This window comes from Lipophrys pholis (assembly GCF_963383615.2).
Source record: "Lipophrys pholis genome assembly, chromosome: 16".
Classification (NCBI taxonomy): domain Eukaryota; kingdom Metazoa; phylum Chordata; class Actinopteri; order Blenniiformes; family Blenniidae; genus Lipophrys; species Lipophrys pholis.
This window is the reverse complement of record NC_137634.1, coordinates 21,524,900-21,544,812: the sequence shown is the minus strand read 5'-3', so window position 1 is coordinate 21,544,812 and position 19,913 is coordinate 21,524,900. Positions and strand designations below refer to the sequence as shown.

The following is a 19,913-nucleotide window of genomic DNA, read 5'->3' as shown; positions in this document are numbered from 1 at the left end:
TTCCTCAAGAAGAATCACTAGAGGGTTTTTTTGATTCAGCATTCAAAACATGAATTCTCTCAATCACCTGTGAAGCCAACGATTTACACGGTTAGAAATTCTACAGATGTTTATCAGGTGTTCAGAGGCCAATTCAAGAGCAGTTCCATCTTGACTGGTCGAGACATAATAATAAGCTTTAAATGTAAACTTTAGTTATGCTTTGTTGTGCCGCAGAGTCTTCCAGATGAAAATGTCTGTTCTCACACAAAAACAAGAAATTACTTCAGGAAATGACATTTTCTTCAACAATCAGTGTTTCCGTTGCAGCAGTTAGAATTGGTGGTCAGTCGGTCCAGATCGGAGCCTCTTGTGGGCCGGTGTTGTTTGACCCCCCCCGCTGCATGAGCTCCTCTGAAGGGAGCCGCTGCTGTGCTGTAGAAGTGATGAGCTCCTCATGTCTCTTCTCTGACTGAACATTAGTGGAGAGAAACATTAACTCCTCTGATCTCAGCATTCCAGCACAACACGAAGAAGAAACTGCAGCAGTTTGTATGAGTTTTGTGTAAATATCCGTTTCTCTGGTGTGTCTCTGCTGCAGCCGCCGATGGAGGAGGGAGGCCGCCGGAGACACTCGTCGAGCGGTGACGGCCGCCGCCGGCACCCGTCGCAGCCCTCCAACCAGCCCCACAGCCAGGCCAGCTTAGGCCCCGCCCCCTCAGCCAAGGATGACGCCAAACCCAGCAGCCAGAAAGCTGCCGCCGCCGCTCCGGACGCCAAGACGCTGAAGTAACGGCGGGGAGGCCGCGGTCCACCCAGACTGAGCCAACATCTGCACGCCGCCGGTTCTCTCTGCGCCGGGGGAGGGAGAGGGGGAGGAGGAGGAGGAGGGGGGGGGACCCGCTCTTCATCCAATCATGACTTCTTTTTTTCTTTTTTCTTTGCTTCTGAAAACTTTTGAGACAAAAGCAAAAGAATCGGGCTCCGTTTAGAGATGATTAGTTTTTTGTCTTAACAAGGCAAACACTTTACTTTTTAGCCGTTCTCCCGCGGTGAGTGGTTGAGATTTTTTTTTTTCTTCCTCAGTGTTTACCCCCCCCTTCCCCCTCCTGTCCATGGGACCCTCGTCTGACCCTCGGTGCTGCTGGCTGAATTTCCTTTTCAGATTAGTCATCAGTTTTATTTCTTCAGCATGAGGCGGATCGGAGCCGATTCACCTGAAAGCCCAACCCCCACCACCAACTACCACCACCACCACCACCCGCTTGGGGAGGGGGGGGGGCGCTGCTCCCGACATCACGCTGGACCAAAGTGGCTTGAACCGAGCGACTGACCTTCCCATTGGCAGAGTTATTTAATTTTCCTTGTGGCTGACGTCGGGGGAGGGGCATCCGAGACCCAAACGATGAACCGGGGAAACCCGCCCTCCTGCCGGCCCCTCGCTTCAGACTGGATCAGCGAAAGTTGCCTTATTTTAATGGTTTTACTGCTTCTAACTTGTGGCCGCCAACTTATGCTCGATTGTACAGCATCATGATTCTCCCACATATCTCCTCTCCTCCTCCCTCACCTCTGAGCTGTCTTCCAAGTGTCACTGGCTTTGTTACGAGTTTTGTCATCCTGCACGCTGTGGCTTTCTGTGCTCAACACATCCACCTGCGGGAAGTGCATCACCCCCCCCCAAAAAAAAAACAAACAAAAGAGTTTGAAGGGAGAATCCCAGATGATCTCCCTCTGGGTGCTTCCTCACTTCCTGTCCGCCGCATCCATCCATCCATCCATCCGCCGAGTCCACGCCGCAGGACTGAATCATCCATCTGGATTACTTGAAGTCATGAGGACCGCCGCCGTGCTCCCAGACGTTTCCCCAGCGTGAACACTTGACAGGTGAAAGCGTGCGCAGGTACAGACGCATCAGCTCGCCTCGCTGTGGAGTACAAACATTGGACGTCTCGCTGTAGATCATTGGTCCTCCAGAATTGCCGAGGAGCGCCCCCCCTCCCCCGCTCTCCATGTAAATGTGAATTGGACGGATGAAGACAAATGATTTCAGCGTCTCCCTGCTACTCGTCTCATTGTTTTATAACAGATTATATATTTGCCTTACACATGTATGTTCTAACTTCTTTTTTTCTTTTTTTTTTTCTTTTTAAGGTCTCATGATTATCTTTTTAATGCTTTTAATTTCAATTTGCAGTGTTTCTCCTGTTGGACGGTGGATTCATGTCAAAGCTGAAAGTAGATTTCAGACGGGAACATTAAAAAGGGAAAGTTGTTTCACGTCCACGTCACAGCTCGATTCCTGGTTTAAACATTTGCCAACAATTAAATATTTTTATTTTTTTTCCACTCCAAATGAGATTGGATTTCATGGTTCGGATTCATCAACAAAGTGAATAAAGTCTTAATGCACGCGCAGAGTTTCATACATGCATTGAAACGTTTATCCGTTTGTTTTTGTTTGGGGAGGCTCAGTTCTTCACTAACGTCCTGAAACGCTTTCGGATGAACTTTACTGTACTGCTGTGCCTGTTGGTTCTCGCTCTGTTCTCATCAGCTCGATGTTTCCACCGACGTCCTGTCAGTGTTTCCCCTCCTCCGTTTCTTCCTCTCGCTTCCAGTCGGACGTATGGGGAATAAAAAACTAAAACCTGCACCTACCCCCCACCCCCACCCCCGCTTTGTTGGTTCATATTCAGGGACATTCGGATGAGAAGATTTGACGGAAACGTGAAATTCACATTTCGCTTAAAAAGAAAAAAACATTTAAAAAATGAGCCCCCCCCCCCTCGGGCCTTTGAGTGGGTGAGCTGAGGAGGCGGTCTTCCTGGGACAGTCACTTGATCCTCTGCCATCACCTGGATTCTGGACTTTTTTGAGGATTCAGGTGTTTCTGGGAGTTTTCCCCGCCCTTCTTTCCAAACACAAACTGTAGGGGGCGCCACTCTCACCCCGGGCGCCCTACTCTCTGGCCAGCAGGCCGGACGCTGGAGAGACGGACAAGCCCGATCGGAGGACATATGGCTGGTTGTGATGTCTGGAGACGCCGAGGACACGATTCCATGAAGCCATATGAATAAGAAACAACTGTATATGAACCATTAAAATAGTTCATGACATTACAAATATCCTAGGCTTGTCTTGAAGAAAAAAAAGAAGTGGAAAAAAATGAACAAAAAAAATATATAAAATGGAAAAATGTAAAATACTTGAATGAGATCTTGTATTATAACATTTAATATTCATACTATCTGCTTTGTAGGCTGACGTGATTCGCTATTAGTGTTATTTGTAATTTGTAGTAATTATGCTTTTTCCTTAATAAAGAAAAAAAAACAGAAAATGGACAAAAAAACCTCAAACATCCGCTGCACTGACTCTTGTTTTGTTTTCACAATATGTAACAAAAAACACTGATTTCCTTTTAAAAAATACTTTATTCATGAAGGTTTCCATCAAGAACATCCTTTCACTGCATCGTTCATACAAAAATGGGACTTTTCATGCTTTGTCATAGATATGAGACTGATGTCAAATTACACAACTGATGCTGCGTGTAGGGGCAGTATACGGTTGATGAAATGTAAATATGAATCATAGTAAACATACAAAAGCACGACAGGCCCTCTTTAACATCTCCAGTCATTGATACTCGCCACCAAAGTGCAAATATATGCTGTTTTTACTACAGAATGCAGATTTCCCATCGTCTTAGTGGTGCTTGAACGCATCAGACGAACAAGAAACTGCCATTACTGAAGCAATTTGTCAGATTAATCCTCAAGAAAAATGACAACATGATGTCTTCTTGTAAGTTAAATGCATTGTGAAATATAGGAAAATATCGTTTCTGTGATCCAAAATCATCGTTAAAATTCACAAAGAATCGCTGCACAAGTTTAAAAACGTTTTAAAAGGTGGATTTTGAGTGCGGTCGGCTTCAAAAACCAGCAAAAACACTGAGATCTACAACTGCAGGGAGCTCTTTGATGAACGCGCTCCGTTAAAAAGGCCACATGACGATTTGATTGCACTCATTTTAAATAAAGTTTCGAGGCGTAAACACACAAAAATAGTATTTCTCAGCGCTCTCATTCACCATCTTTCTTAACATTTACATTCCATGTTACTTTCCTTCAAAAACTGAAGTACCCGCGTTCAGAAGTCCTACTGATGATGATGAAAAGTTAAAAACACTCCGCGGGAAGTCAGAACTTTTGGTAAAGTGCTACAATCACATTCCTACCAGATAAAAGGGACACGAGCAGTCCGGCGCTAAAATCAATTACGATCTCCGACGGGAGTCACGAGGAGGTCAGAGGTCAGAGGTCACTGGCCCTTCTTGGGGAGGTCGGGGATGCTCTCGTTGAGCGGCGTGAGGTTGGTCAGCAGCATGTGGCGCTCGTACTGCTTCGTCTGCCGGAACTTGGCGTCGGTGCCGTGGAGCCGGTCGAGCACGCCGAAGACGCCGAAGCACTGATTGAACCTGGAAAGCAGAGAGACGAGGAGCGGAAAGTAAGGAAGAGTAATTCGATGAAAAACGTCTGTTCTATTGAGCACCTCGCTGTAATGTTGTTGTTCAGTTGAAGTTACATCAGAGGACGAAGATGCTCTGAAACCTCTTGAAAGATTTGTTTTAGTGGACCAATTAAACCGTTATCAGCTGAGACCAACTACCAACATGCAGTTAAAGGCTCTCATGAGGCGACAAACTACGATTTCAACAATCTAATCGTTTCACAGGGAGCCACACCGCATGACATGAATGTAATACACATATTATCCAGCTTTTCAAATCTTTCACATGGTCTCGTTGGTCCAAAAACATTGTATTGAAAGTTTATTGCTCCAAATCCAGCTTTTCCTTGATCTTCCTCCATTTCAATATTGGATCATAGGAGCTGCATTCAGAATCTGCTGTGTCTGTGTGAGCTGGACTGGCTCCGCCCACACATGCCCATCTTGGGAAGAGGAGGAAGTACTTCCTCTCGTGGTGCCATGTGCCAGAGCAGAGCTGCTTAATTGTGGGAAGGTCAAAGGGAGGGGCTACCTTGATTAGGACTGGCTGAACCCCCGATGACACTATATAGGGTTTGATTTCTGATTGGCTGGTTGGAGCAACACACTTCTTAAAATGAAACAAGCCAGAGAGAGAGAGAGGACAGACTTTCTTCACTTCTGGGGCGTCAATCCAGATATGGAGACGATTATTACTGTTGGAAAACCATTAGAAAGGGAATTTTTCATAATGTGACCCTTTTAAGCGCGACGTGAATCTTGCCGTGTGCAGATCGCACCATGACAACACAAGCTGAAACCACGCCTCTGATTGTGCACGTTTTGTTGCATAATCCCGTCGACTAAGCGCCATCCATCCAGGGATAATAAATCAGCAAAACATGAACGGCGCCGTCACCCCTGTGGCATTTTTGTGTTTGGGGAGAAATCACCGAAAAGTTTTTTTTTTTACATCCCACATACTGTTTTTGGTTTACCACTGACCAATCCGTCATTTCATACAGCATTTCTATTGGTTAGTTAGTCGACGCTGGTCTCAGCAGCAGTCACCATCGCCAAAAAATTTCTGGTCGCCATGACAACGGCCGAGTCAAGAGTCTGGATACAAAACTTTCAGTCTCATTGTCCATGCTTTTTTCCACATATCTTGCCAAAAAAAACCCAAACATTTCATTTCTAAATAACCAACTCAGCATATCACTTTCTGCCAACCGACAGAGATCAGGATTATTACATTGTTTTCAAACAAAGTCATTCTTAAATCATTATACAGTGGACAATAGAACATGAAATGAAATTCATCCTCCACCAAGCATAACTCACAAACATGACATAGCCTGTTCTCTTCAGAGACCCCTTTGTAATGACCCACCTCCACCTCTAGGGGCAGCACTCCTGCTCTGAGCTGCTGTTTTCATCTTCCACAAAAATACCAAGCACCAATTTCACTGAAAATCTGTGTGACTCTTTTTATAATCAGCTTAGAGCTGCATCAATGAATCTTGAAGACAAAGAATTTCACTGTCGATTTGATGATGCTGGCTGAAATAAAGGTCGAAAAATATGTTATATGATCTTGATCAGCAAGCAATGAAATGATGGGAATGTTTTTTTCTTCTTTATTTAACATTATTGGAGGAGCATTATTACTATTATTATTATTATTATTATTACTGTGCACATCTTTGCTCTGTTAACCCAAATACAGAAAATAAAGATTTTTTTCTTGAGAACTGGAATAATCAAATATTTTTTTAAATTATCGATCGGTTATCAAAATAGTAGATTCTGTGAAAAGCAGTGGCGTTACTGTATTTTCCAGACTATAAATCACCTTTTTTTTTCCTGCAGCGTATATTAAGAAGTGAATTGTAGATACCAACTGAGACCACTAGATGTCACTGTGTGATGACAGAATGCTGCTATAAAACCATGAAATCATAATCACAATGTGTTTGAATAAGAAAATTCACTCCAGTGCAACTGGAAAATTATAATAATTCATCAAGTTTCAGCAAGTTTTTCATCTGCACATTCAGAAATGAGAAGAAATGTGGGGGAAAAAGTCCAGAAAAAGGTTTAAGACGGCGCGTGGACTCACTTGAGGTGGTGGAAGTCGTGATACTCGGGCGAGGGCAGGAAGGGGAGGTGGTAGCCGCTGTGGGAGATGGTGGTGCTGACCAGGGCCAGGCAGTACCACATGCTGGCCGTGGTCAGGTGGGAACTCAGGAGCACCGGCCCGATCACCACGGGCAGCGTGTTGGAGAGCTGAGAGGAAACAACTCCATTAACGGGGTAGAAACATCCAGCAAACCTCTGAATTCAAACAGCTTGATGTTCTCCATCAGATCATAAAGTGCAAGAACTCACTGCGATTTTTGGATTTTTGTTGTCAGGATAAAAACATCCATAATGCAACATTCTGAGGACATTTCACTGTATTTTGCAACAAAAGGTTTCATTCAATTTGGCTTCATGTTGAAATTTTTGTCAATTTCGGTCGGAATTGTTTGATTTTGTGAGAATATAGGTGTTTTGATTACAGAGATTAAAGTTTAAATGTAAAGGTTATTATGGCTCGAATTCACCAGGCTGGTCCACTAAAGATGAGACTGGAATGGCCGCGGCCCCTCAACTGAAATGAGTTTGAAAACTTTTAATGGAACAAAAGAAAAGTGATCCAATGTTTTGGATCTTTTTTTCTTCCTTTCATACATTTCTAGATATAATAACCCCAAGGCTTCACGTGGGGGAAGCTCATCAGCTTTCGATGTACACGCTCCGTGAGTTCCCGTCACTTCGGAAGTATTAGCAGTGAAGACGCTCCTACCACGTGCTCCAGAGGATGAGCGTAGATGCAGACGATGCCGATGGGGGCGGTCCACTCGTGGTGCTGCTTGTGGTAGTGCTTGTAGAGGCTGGGGTGGTGGAAGATCCTGAGACGGAACAGAGAGGCACAGTCCTGTGAGAGGAACGTCAGAAAGACCGTTTCCTCCTTCGTGTCTGAACGCTGGAGGCGTGTGACACACGTCACACTCGTCTTTCACTTGTACATTGTAGATACCGCCTGGATTTACCGGTGTGAGTAGTAAAACATGACTTCCTCCACGATGGAGAAGATGGCCAGCTCCGTCAGGGCCCAGTGGAAGGTGGGAAGCTCGGGGCCGCAGGGGTTTCCTCTCCAGCTCATCAGGTGGTAGCACATCACCACCATGGGCCCGGAGATGAAGACCTGGTTGAAGAGGACCGTCTTCAGCGCGTGGCGCAGCTTGTCTGGATCCACCTGCAGGACGGACGAGGTGGAGTCAGAGAGGAGTCCATATTGTACATTTAAACAGGAAACAGTAGTAGTACACAGTAGTTTAGTAACTCTACAAATGAGAGATTCATCAACAAGCAGCCGTTTTTAATCAATAGAAAATATCTGGAACAGTCAACTTGACCTTGGGACCTTCGAACGTTGGACACACAACCTGTAATAACCTTTCCTGTGTGTGTGTGTGTGTGTGTGTGTGTGTGTGTGTGTGTGTGTGTGTGTGTAACTCACATGTCACATGGTTTGCTCGCCAAAGCTCAAAAACAACCGGAAATAGGCTTCCTGATCATCGCCTCATCTACAATCTTGTATACAAACTGTATAACAACATAATGTGAACTTTTAAAAACTAAAAAAAAGACTAATTAAATCACAAGCGTCAAAATATGTGGATGCACTTAGCAATTAAAAAAAAGCCAAATACTAATTTTAAACCTTTTTATATATGCTTTTTTGTTTGCTGACTAAGCTGAAAAATCATCAGTCAGAATCAATCAATCAGAACGTTGTTCTCCAACGATGTTCTCCGACGACGTTCTGTGACGACTAATTGACCAAGATTTGTGCCATAAGACTTTACGACCCATTCAGGGGAAACTTAATTTCTAAATTGGGCCCTTTTTATTTGATGAGCTTGACGCCGTGAACTTCAGACCGGTTGGAACAAACAAAGGCAGGATGTGCTCTTCCCGGTCGCTGCGCTCCAGAACTGAAATCCAACAGCGATGACCTCAGCACTGTAAAGTTATATGGCTTTGGATATTTATGTCGTCCTATAAAGGAGATATCTCAATCAGAGAGCAAACATCAGCACTACCTGGAGGGTCAATGAACCCAGAGATCTGTGTTTTATAGCTTCATGATGCGTGGCTCGCGGACAGCGTGAGACGAGAGACCGTTTAATCATATCGACGAAGCTCCGAATGTCCGAGGAGTTCGCGTGAAGTCGTTTCTTCCTCGGAGTAACCTTTCAGCAGCGGCTATCACTCCCCGTTATCTCCACGTGTGTTGATCAAACACGGCGAGCGCACTTTGGTCGGGGGAATCATGTGGAAGGGAGTTCAATAAAGTGCATCCGGTCCTTTTATTTGGACTTTTTCAGTATCTCTGTTGTTGCTTGACCGTCATTATCCTCGGATCGGGTCAAAAGAAACGGTGCAATGTGGGGATTTCTTCATCTTACCGGGTTGTTCTTGTCCGTCTGGATGCGGTAGCGGGTGATGAAGTTGGGTTTGCCAGTGGTGTCCACCATCAGCAGCAGACCGTTGGAAACCCAGAACACCACAGTGGGCGCCAACATGGTTCCTGAAGAGAAAAACAAAGGACAAACAGTGATTCCCAACCTTTTTCTTGAGGGACCCACATTTTTACCTAATAACACACGATATGTAAATCCATTCAGCTCTACTTTGGTCCATTTCTTCAATGAAGCCATATTTGATAGTAACTCTCTCGGTACTCTCTCTTTTTTTTTTCCACCCTCTTTGACCGGTTCATCTTTTTCTGCTCCAATATACCAAATAATCTGATTTATCAATGAACCATCTGAATTTAAACCAACCTGATGGAAGGTAACTGATACTAGTTTATTTAATGCTTCGTCTTTTATTTGGGACAAACTTCAATCTTCTCATCTTGTCTTCAACTTCATGATTATCTGGAAATCCTACTTATGTCTCTTCCAAGTTCTGGAACCCCAAACATGTTCATGGACAACATTTCTCTTTAAGTTAATTAGTCATAGCTGTTCTCAGTAACTATATCTGAAACAGTATACTTCTTGTTATCGGCTTTATGTTTCTGTTTCTAGCTTCATCAGCGGTGCGGCGCAGGAAGTTCCTCCGGCTATCGATTAGACAGACTTCCTAAGAACAGAAAGGAATTGTCGAAAGACTTGGAACCAGGAGAGCAATAAACTCAGGTCAATCAAGATGTTCTGGAAGCGGAGCAGAACAGTGAGGGCCTGTTTGAGGGGTTTTTCCCGTCGCTGCTGTTGTTTCTTACCCAAGTAGAACAAAGCTTCATCGTGACCCTCGAACGCCACGTACAACTTGGTCCACAGGTTCTGCCAGAAATCTCCTGAAGCGCCCCAAAATCTCTGGAGGTGCCTTGAAGAACAATCAGAGTTTTTAGACATCAAGAGTCGTGATCGAGCGATCTGTTGTTCAACAGCCTTGTTGCTTCACACTCAATAAAAAACATGCTGTTGAACCCTTTTCCGATGATATTTAGACCAGTTATGTTACTTCTACTACATCGAGTACGTTTGTGTGTAGTTTAGTCTGTCTACAAAGAAACGGTGAAGGACAACGAGGAAGACAAAGTACACAAAGTACACGGGGAGAACATGCAAACATCATGGAGAAAGACCTCCAAGCCCAAACTCCAACCAGTGATATTGGTGCAAACACTTTATTATCAAACCAACCAACCAACCAAATGACCAACCAACTAACCATCCATCTGACCAACCAACCAACCAACCAACTGTCTTACTGTCCAACCGAACAACCAACCAACTAACCAACTAGCCAGCCCTCTACCCAACCATCCAACTGACCAACCAACCAACCAACCAATGAACCGACCAACCAACTAGCCAGCTCTCTATCCAACCATCCAACTGACCAACCAACCAACCAATGAACCGACCAACCAACCAACCAACCAATGAACCAACCAACCAACCAACTAACCAGCCATCTATCCAACCATCCAACCGACCAACCAACCAACCAACCACCATCAGTTTGTCTCCATCAGGTCTGAAAAGACGCCATTCACCGTTACATAAAACATCCCAACCTGTTTCTTGATCACTCTTTTCATGTCGTGAGCAAATACAGATTGTTTTGTTTCGTTAGTCATTAAGTATTAGTAGTTAACAGTCAGTCTTGTCAGGGCTAGTGACATCATGTCCTGGTGAACATAACATGGTCTACAGGTTCTGCAGCAAAATCTCCTCCTGCTCTGTCCTCCAGTTCAAATGTGTCTGAACCCGAGGATGAATCATCATCATCATCCTGTTCTTGTCAGGTGTCAGCCCACAATGTCTTTTGACTATCTTTTATTTCCAGATCCAATGAATGTAATCTCACCTTCTTGTTATATTTAGTTCAAACAAGTCGAGCCCTGTCATGACCCAACGCCCTGTCCAGGTCATATCTGCGTCTCTCCTAAGTGTCCTGCCATGTCTGATCTCAATCAGTCCTTTCCTGCTATACCAAGTCTTTAATTTCCCACCATGTCCACTCTCAGAGACAACAAGCCAGTTACAAAGATTAACAGAGTGATTAAAAAAAAGACTTCCTTCAGTCGGGTCTCATGAACTGTATTCCTCCAAAAAACAAGCCTCAACATCTAATCCCATCAACTTTAGTCACATTTGGTACTTTTTATTTGTCCCCCTAATCCAGTGATATGAAATCCCATCACGCTCTGTCCCATCACATCAAGCAGCTACATGTCCTGCTGTGTTTATGTGCCGACCCATTCCTCTTCACCCTGTCCTACCGTGACCCTGTGCCTGAGTCCAGTTTCACTCCAGTAATGTCACCTAACAGGTTCAGCCGTGGCCGGCCGCTGCAGGGCGGCGTGGCGGTCCTACCATGTCAGAGAGTTGCCGAAGGCCGCCAAGAACAGGATTCCAGATCCGATGACAAAAGCAGCTTTCTTCACACAGTCCCACAGTCTTCCCGGGTTGTCCTGGGCAGAGGAAAAGCAAAGGATTGTGTATGAGGCCCCTCTGTTACTCTGATGAAACCGTGCAATCTCATGATGTTGCGCTCTATTAGCATTTCCCATGGAAACCCCTCACGGTGCAGAACGGTCTCTAAAACAACAGTGAGGCTCTGGCTGAAAACACAAAGAGTCTTTCTAACAAAAAAAACAAAAACATATTTAGGCACTGGATTACTTATTTTTTCACAAGTATCAGGTAATATAATGGGTCCAGAGAGCGAAAGAAAATTAAAAAAAACTCTGTTGCTACATCACAAGAAGATATGCCATTGAATAACTGGACTGCGACCTCCTCAGTGTTACATTCAATTCAAATTGAGTCTTTATCTGCATCAGCAAATGCACATTATGAGACAGCAGCACAGAGAGAAACCGGATCAGCTCACTCAGTGGGAATTAAGTCCAGGGATTGATGTCACATTCAGCAGACCCTCGAAAATACCAGCTTTTAATGCAGGCCGCCTGCAGCTCCGTCATGGCAACGGCGTGGGAAGGGGGAAGGCTACACAAATGTCGAGGCGGTCTCAGGAGTAGACCATTTCTACACAATCAGGTCTTACAGACGCAGGAGAATATTTAGTGTAAATTGCATGAGGAGTAAATATTTCCCCACACGGTGATGTCACCACGGCCTGTTTGCTCGCTACAGAACATCAGTGTGTTTAGGTAAAACACATAAAATGCACCCAGTCAGGTTGAACGTGTTTGGAAAGGTCTCAGAGGAGTCAATGCTAAACAAAGCTGTCGATTAGAGGACTGCCTCATCCGACAGGCCGAGTCATATGAACTTTATATAACACAAATCATGCGTGTTACAAAAATTGTTTTTCTTTGTAAACAAACACAGTTCGCCCACATTGAACAAAGTAGGGACGTGCACAGATTTCACTTCGGGTGTGTGTAACATGTTTGGAGGGAGCCTACGAAGATTTATGCACACCTATAATGACTTTAAAATTCCTCCATTGAATCTTTTCTTTGTGAATTACCTCACTCTGTCAGGCCTTTTGCCAGCCTTTCACCACGCCTGAGCCTGCAAGTCCTGACTGAGGGCAACTGAAACCCACAGCTACAGGCAAATACACAGGTGGAGGTAAAGACAGAGACATTTACAGGTGAATGTGTACGAATCTCTGGAGGCACACACCAGACATATTACACACACACATTTCACCATACAAGTCCAAATCTGTAGAAACAGGAAATATCAATCCTCATAGATAGAAGACGATACGTGTGTTTTTCGAGCAGCTTATAAAACATCAGATGTTGCAAACAGACCTTCACTAAATCTCACGTTTACCTCAATTCCATCTTCTGCTTGTACCACTCATGACAGTGACGCTCAACGCAACGTCAAGATACACAGCAAACCAAAATTGTGAGGAATTTAGGCAGCCCTAATGACACTTCGAAGCAGCTGGAGGCAGCTGTTGTAGGAGATTTACACACCTGACAGAAGTCAAACTTAAGTACAGACAGTACAATACTGACATTTACGTAACAACATAACACGTCAGGAAACCACAATAATGACTAATACATGACAGATAAAAGGTTGTACCTGCTTTGTCTGAGTCACTGTCATATTACAGCTGAGGTGCATGTGTTTGATGATCCGTCTGCTCTATTGAATGATAACAATAGCAAAGGTTTTAAGGTGTTTTGCCGTTACCTGTTGGCCACCGCTCGTCATGCTCGCCTCCTGTCCTCTCGAATCTGTAAATTCAACAATACACACATTATATTTGCCTGTTTCAGCTTCTTAACATCACAGTTTCACAACATATTTGAAGTTAAAGTCCATGACTGACGTTAAAAAGTAAGATTTGGGAAGCAGATGAAGGTGTGTGTCTTAAAGTGGCAGAATTCAAACAGTGACTCTTTCATCACAAAAACTATTCTGTTAAGGTCTCGCTGGGCTTTTTTATCTTTCCACGGTACAGTAATCATCTAAGTGCAGTGTAGCCTGGTGAATCAAAATTACAGCCGGGGGATTATACACACATAATCCTATTAGAATTCATCCTTGCAGTGCATACTTTTTCAGTCAAATTCTTGGGGATCAACCTGCCTCGCATCTACTTTGTGTCCCTCTATTTGTAGAAATGGGACAGAAGAACAAGGAACAGACACATAATAGAGTTGTAAAGGCTGTTTCTAATGCTCACTTCAATTATTAACAACTTCAACTGATTACTTTGTTGGGTTATTAATTCATTTTGCAGTATTAATGTGCTAACATCTGAAAAAATATGTTTTTTTAAATAGACGTGTGAGAGTGTGAAGCATCTTTTGATGCTGTTTTTTAGTCTTCATAATTAGTTTGTACCACGTTGTGGTTGTTTTGTATGGTTAATTCATGTGTTTTTGTCATGTTTTTGAACTTTTTATGGTCATATTTTGACTTAATGCTAATGCTATTTACCTTTGTGTTTATTAGCAATGTCTCTGTGATTGTTTTATGTTACTCAGTGAGCACTTTGTATCTATTTGTGGTCATTCTTGGTCTATTTCTGTTAGTTTCCTGTGCCTTTGTCCCTCCTCTGTTCCTGTGGGACCCTGTACCTATCACCAAGAGGCAACTTCTATAATCCTTCCATAAGTACAACCCCTGTTTTTTCCCCTAACGAGACGGGTTAGTGCAGGGGTGTCAAACTCAGATCCTCGTGGGCCGCAGCCCTGCACGTTTTCAATGTCTCCCTCCCCTGAATGTCCTGATGGTTCATCATCACATTCAGCACAAAGCCAGATAACGAGCTGCTCATTGCAATCAGCTGTGTTGAAGCTGGGAGACATGCAAAACGTGCAGGGCTGCGGCCCTGGAGTTCGACACGTGTGGGTTAGTGTGTGAACCACATTTTCAAGTCTCACAGTGAAAACAACAGAATACGCTAAACTGATTACAGCTTGTTGGGTGTATATACTATTAAAGCGTCATCAGACACAAAGCATGGTAACACAAATTATATTTATATTATGAAGCAGATTAATTCAATTTAAACCTCACTGGAGTAACTTTCCCCTTGATGATCAAAAGGCAGCCCATGAACCATTTTGAGAGGTGATTATAATATTGGTTACATTTCATAAGAAGTATATAAGAAAGTAATTTGAAGCATAGTTGAACCTTGATGTGCACGAGCTCCGTCACAATTAATAATGATGATAACAAAAATAATAATAATACTACGAATAATAATGATAATAATAATAATGTGCACTTTTTAGAGTTTCTGCTTTAGAAAGCTGCTTTAACGCATGTAATTTCAAACAAGGATCTAAAATAAAGATTCTGTTGCAAAGTAGTAAAACACAATGAGATTAAAGTGATCATGAAACATTGATGAATGATAAACAGAAGATGCACTGGTTTTCCGGGAACGCACCACATGTGTCGATTAGCCTGTACAAACCTGTTTACCATCGCCTTTTTAAAATATATAACAAAAGTTTGATTGCGTGGAAATGACGAACAGACTCACCGCAGACTTTAGTCCCCGCCGTCATGTCTCAGTGTGTGTGTGTGTTTCTGTGTGTGTCTCTGATTCTCCGCACACGAGCTCCGTTTATTTACAACAACCGGCCTCTTCTGATTGGCTGAAACATGGTCAGCTGACCGAACCGGTACCCGGAAGTGAGCCTCCCCCGACTCCCTGTTGTTGCTGTGCAGTCCTGAAGCGCGCGTGCGTGCGTGTGTGCTAATGTGTGTGTGTGTGTGATTTATCGAGGTGAAGGTTGAAGCCCAGTGGTCTCTGCCGTGGTTTTATCTCGTTAAACTGATAACTGTCCGTTAAAAATTAATCACCAACAAAATGAACGATTCATAGAAAAAACATCACCACAGTCACTTCATGTCAACTTCAAACTGCAGTAGAATCTGGTGACTTTTTACTGAGTTATATTAACAACTAGAATCAGAATTTGGATTATTCCCCAATTAAAACAAGGTATCAACTCAAACTATTTATACATTTTTGACTAAATAAGTCCAAATCACTTCTAAAAATGTGAATTAATTAGAGCTATAATTTAACTAGTTGTTAGTTGAACCCTAAAGTATGTTTTGAATTATTTCCTCTGTGAAATAAACAATTTAGTCTCTTTAAAATTGGTTTGGATCTCCATATGGTCTTTTTTTATAACATTTTTTGCATCTATTTGCTGATTTTTGATTTTTTTTACAGTTTGTGAGTGTTTTATGTACGTTTTTGCCTCGTTGTAGTTATTTTCTAACTTTTTTTCCACAAATTTTAATTTCTTGGTAATTCTTCACCCCTTTGCAGTCATTTTAAGCTTCAGGATTTCATCCTGTGGTGAATATGTTTAATCTCTTTGAGTCTGTTGTATGAAGTATTTAGTCTGCGTTTGTTACTGGTTTTTTTTAATCATGTGTGTGTGTTCTGAGGAAGTTTTGCATCTCTTGCATAATTTTTTATCCTTTTGCAGATATTTTATGTTGCAAAATAAAGGGGTTTCTCTCTGTCCATTCTGTTTCTGGCAATTTTACATATTTTAGTCAGAGCAGACTAATTCCAAAGTATTTGTGATGTGTTACTGAATCTACTCAAGTAGATATCTATACTTTCCCTGATTATTCACTTTTAATTATCTTTCACTCCTGCCTTCTTTATTTTCAATAATATTTTAGGTATTGATTCAATAGAAGTTAAATCATAATCTGTGTTTGTTATTGTTTTTCATGTTCACAGTATTACGAAAACAACAGCGTACCTTAACCACCACCAAGGTTCAAGATATTCAGTATCAATAAAGTTAAAATTGCATTTTGTACATTCTGTACTTTCTTTTCACCGGAGTAAATCTGTACTTCTTAACTAGTGTGAGTACTTTTGGTAACTCGGAGTCTACTTTATGACACTTTTTGCTTGTGTAACTGATTTCTATCTCACAGAGTTTAACTTTGTGGGGGTTTTGAAACTCTTCGCTGTTTTTGCTTGTTTTTCTTCACTTTGCATTTACATAACATCACATTTAGACTATTTACACTCTTTTTAAGTGAGTTATGTTTGTCTCAGGTTATCTTTTGTTCTATTTGATGGTTGATTTTTAGTTGCTTGTGTTCCTTTTGCACTTATTGAGGTGGATTTATACAATTTCTGTGTATTTATGGTTGATTCTAAATCACTTTTGTTTGCTTTGATGGCTGTCTTTAATTTATTTATTGCATATCTTTGTCTTTTTTGTGTGTTTTCATGGTTGGTTGGTTTTGTCTTTTGAATTTTTGTAAGTGCACATATTCTACATTACTGGATTGAATTTACAAGCATTAATAAATAAGCCACTGGCTTCAGCCTATTTCTTTTCTTGGTCATTTAAAGTGAACAATATTCTGTTGGTGTTTGTGTTTTCTATGTTTTGAACTATGATGACAAAAATAAAGTATTCATTCTTCCTTTGCTGTATCTATTTATCAACATATAGTTACTCTTTCTTGCAGTAATAAAGTATAAAATCTGTACAGTCTATGACTACATGAGACAGCATTGTTTTTAATCTGCACACCCTGCAGAAATCCTCAGAGGTAAAAAACCACACGGGAGTTAAAAAACAAACAAATCAGCCTTCATGTTTGCTGCAGGAATAAATCCTGCATCAGCTCGGGGGAAGAATCCTGCTGCTAAACTCTGGAGAAGTTAAACTGCAGGTTTTGTGTTGATACGTAGTACAGGAACAAGTTGTCTGGTGTACTGTCGAGACAATAAAATGTCCTGAGAAACTCCACACACCCGGGTCATGGACGGTTTGAACTGCTCCCCTCAGGTAGGCGTGACAGGTCTGCCAAAACACATACAACAATAAAAGAAGTCGCCATCTTATCTTGTAGCAATATTAGATAATATTAGTCCTCGGATTTCTTTACATACGTTTCTCAGTTCTTTTGATCTGATGCCAGTTTAAGCAGGAAAAAGGATTCCCTTGGGCTCCTCCAGTTTCCTGATGAAAATCATCTTCCCACCATTAAGCTGCTCCGATTGAAGTTCCTCTACTCTGCATTTCCATTTATTTGCCTTAATGTTTCACAGCACAGCCTCTTCTGACTTACATTTTCTAACTGATCGCTGCACATTATTATTATATATATTTTATTATTGTCTTTCATGCAGTAGAAAGTGGTAAATCCCATTGTTGTAACATGAAAATGACAATAAAGTCTTTTCCCTTATTTCATTCTAAAGGTCTTATAATAAAATGCATGCCTGTTTGTGGAGGTACTTCTTACAGTAAATAAGTTAATGCCTCAATTGTTTCTATAGGAACGTCCATTTCAATGTCAGCAGGCCTGTTGTTGCTGTTTTAAGCTGCAGTTTGCAGGTATTTGTCACTAAAATGAACCACCTGTGCCGCTTTTACACAACGAGCACGTCGACAGTTACACGCTGATGCCCTTTCCTCTGAATTCTCACCATAAAAGCCCCCCGACTCTTATCACTTGACCCTCGATGACCACGATGTCCTTCAGGCCCGTCCGCCGCCGCAACATGTGGCTTAATTATCAGTTTTCATTATCGCGCAGAGGGCCAGCACACTGTAATCATGTACAGTAAAAAAAAAAAGTATGGTTTTGTACATGTTTGTTTGATGAAGCTGGAAAAGGAGCTGAGGGTTTGTGTTTCTTTGACATTCCTGATAACCTCCTCTTATCTCTGCAGACCTGCGGGAGCATTTATCAGCCTCATTTCATAGAGCGCAAATCTAAATTGTTGTCGTAATTCTTTATGATTTATGAGACATGTTATGACACGTGTTGCACAAATGGGACTGAGCAGTTACATAATTTAATATCGATTCATATCATTGAATTACTGATTGTGTGGCGGTCCGAGTTCACTAAAGATCACATTGGAGTTGCTCCTCTGTTCGCTGTAATCACAAGTGTTTGGCGTCAGCAAATATTCATGTCTGTTATGCTGGTGACTTGTTTTAACCCCCAAAAAAATCAAGACTTGGATTTATTTTCTTGTTTTATATTGCGATAAATTGATTTTCCTCTCAGATCACACGAGAGGAAACCACGGGAACCACATGTCAGATATGATCATATTCATTTCAGGTGATGAGACGTGCATGACTGGTTTTTGACTAACTTTTTCACACACACACACAAACAACAGTTTAAATGGCTTCACCTCAGTCATACTTGTTACACAGATGTAGATTGTTTTACATCTTATGGCTAATTAATTAATAGAGAAAACTAAGAGCTTCCACATGGGTCACATATTTGCAAGGTCAGCGCCACACATTCCAAAATGGACAATAAATGACAGCAAAATGACTCTGACTACCTTCTCTCAAAAAAGCTTTAAATGATCAGATTTACATGTTGAGGCAGGTTTTGATTTTACAGAAACAGTCTTAAAACTTCTTTATTCAACGCAACGGTAACCTCGTGACTCAGCTTAAAGATTTTAGTAGGACACCGGAGAGAACATGCAAACTACACACTCCCTTTGTGTTCTTAACCTTTGAGTGGTTTCTCTTTTATTGTACCCGCTTCGCTCATGCTACACATTCAGGAGTGTGTCTGTCAGCAGCCACATGCAGATTGGGTCATCCTCAGCTCACCTCTGCCCTCTGCTGATGAACTGCTGCCACTGCATCAAGTGTGCTGCAGGGTTTTCAACATCTGCCTCATGTAGTGTGGCAGCTGTCTTTCAATTAATTTTTTTTATTAAATTATTAAAAGCCCATTTTGTATATTTGAATGTGTGTTTAGGCTCTAATATGATTTCATTTTAATTAGAAAATGAACATTAGTTTATACATTATTTGCTTTCAACAATGAGTATTTAAGATGCAGAAGAAACCTGTGACCGCCCTCTGGTGGTTTAAGCTGGAAAGCCATTTATTAAAAGGGAACTCAATTTGATAATATCTGATATTGTCAAGAATAGTACAGAGACACCTTTCTTACATACATTGGATTCTGAGTAATACTACATGATGAAGTAAGGCTGTAGAGGAACTTGAATGTTTACATTGTGCTGTTCTCTGGGATGGGAGGTTGTATTACAAAAAAGGTATAATAAGATTAATTAAATACTGTATGTATGTTTATGGAAAACATTTCCAGTGTGTGTTCATTGTTCCTTGATATTCTTATAATCTATTGTATCTGTAATTGTATCTAATAACTAATTCCAAAAAAGTTATTTCTTCTGTAATTACTGGACGTGGCATGGAAGAATTTTGTTGCAATTTGAGTGTCTATTTATACGACAACTGTGCTCGGAGCCACTGAAAATGCAACTTTTTAAAAAAGGGGTCCAAAGGTGGAACTTTTTGAAAACAGACTCTTGTCTCTGTGTTCATGGAAATGGAAGAAAACAACATT

The 19,913-nt window shown here is 41.8% G+C and overlaps 2 protein-coding genes across 4 annotated transcripts in view; one reads left to right on the top strand and one right to left on the bottom strand.

Moving 5' to 3' along the window:
• The window catches only part of larp1 (La ribonucleoprotein 1, translational regulator), a 47,523-nt gene extending 45,862 nt beyond the window's left edge, over positions 1 to 1,661 (top strand). For all 3 annotated transcript variants that reach the window (XM_080483645.1, XM_080483644.1, XM_080483643.1), the window contains exon 21: positions 581 to 1,661. In XM_080483645.1, the coding sequence (XP_080339771.1) occupies positions 581 to 772 (192 nt within the window). In that variant the 3' untranslated portion in view covers positions 773 to 1,661. The remainder of the gene's footprint in view (positions 1 to 580) is intronic.
• A 1,738-nt stretch (positions 1,662 to 3,399) lies between these two features.
• On the bottom strand, positions 3,400 to 15,145 carry faxdc2 (fatty acid hydroxylase domain containing 2). The gene is made up of 9 exons (XM_080483748.1): positions 15,040 to 15,145; positions 13,230 to 13,273; positions 11,421 to 11,518; positions 9,818 to 9,921; positions 8,997 to 9,118; positions 7,575 to 7,780; positions 7,328 to 7,433; positions 6,599 to 6,765; positions 3,400 to 4,465 (listed from the first exon to the last, which is right to left on the bottom strand). Exons 1-9 carry the CDS (start codon positions 15,062 to 15,064, stop codon positions 4,309 to 4,311), a joined length of 1,029 nt encoding a protein of 342 aa, XP_080339874.1. The 5' UTR covers positions 15,065 to 15,145; the 3' UTR covers positions 3,400 to 4,308.
• Between the last annotated feature and the right edge of the window lie 4,768 nt (positions 15,146 to 19,913).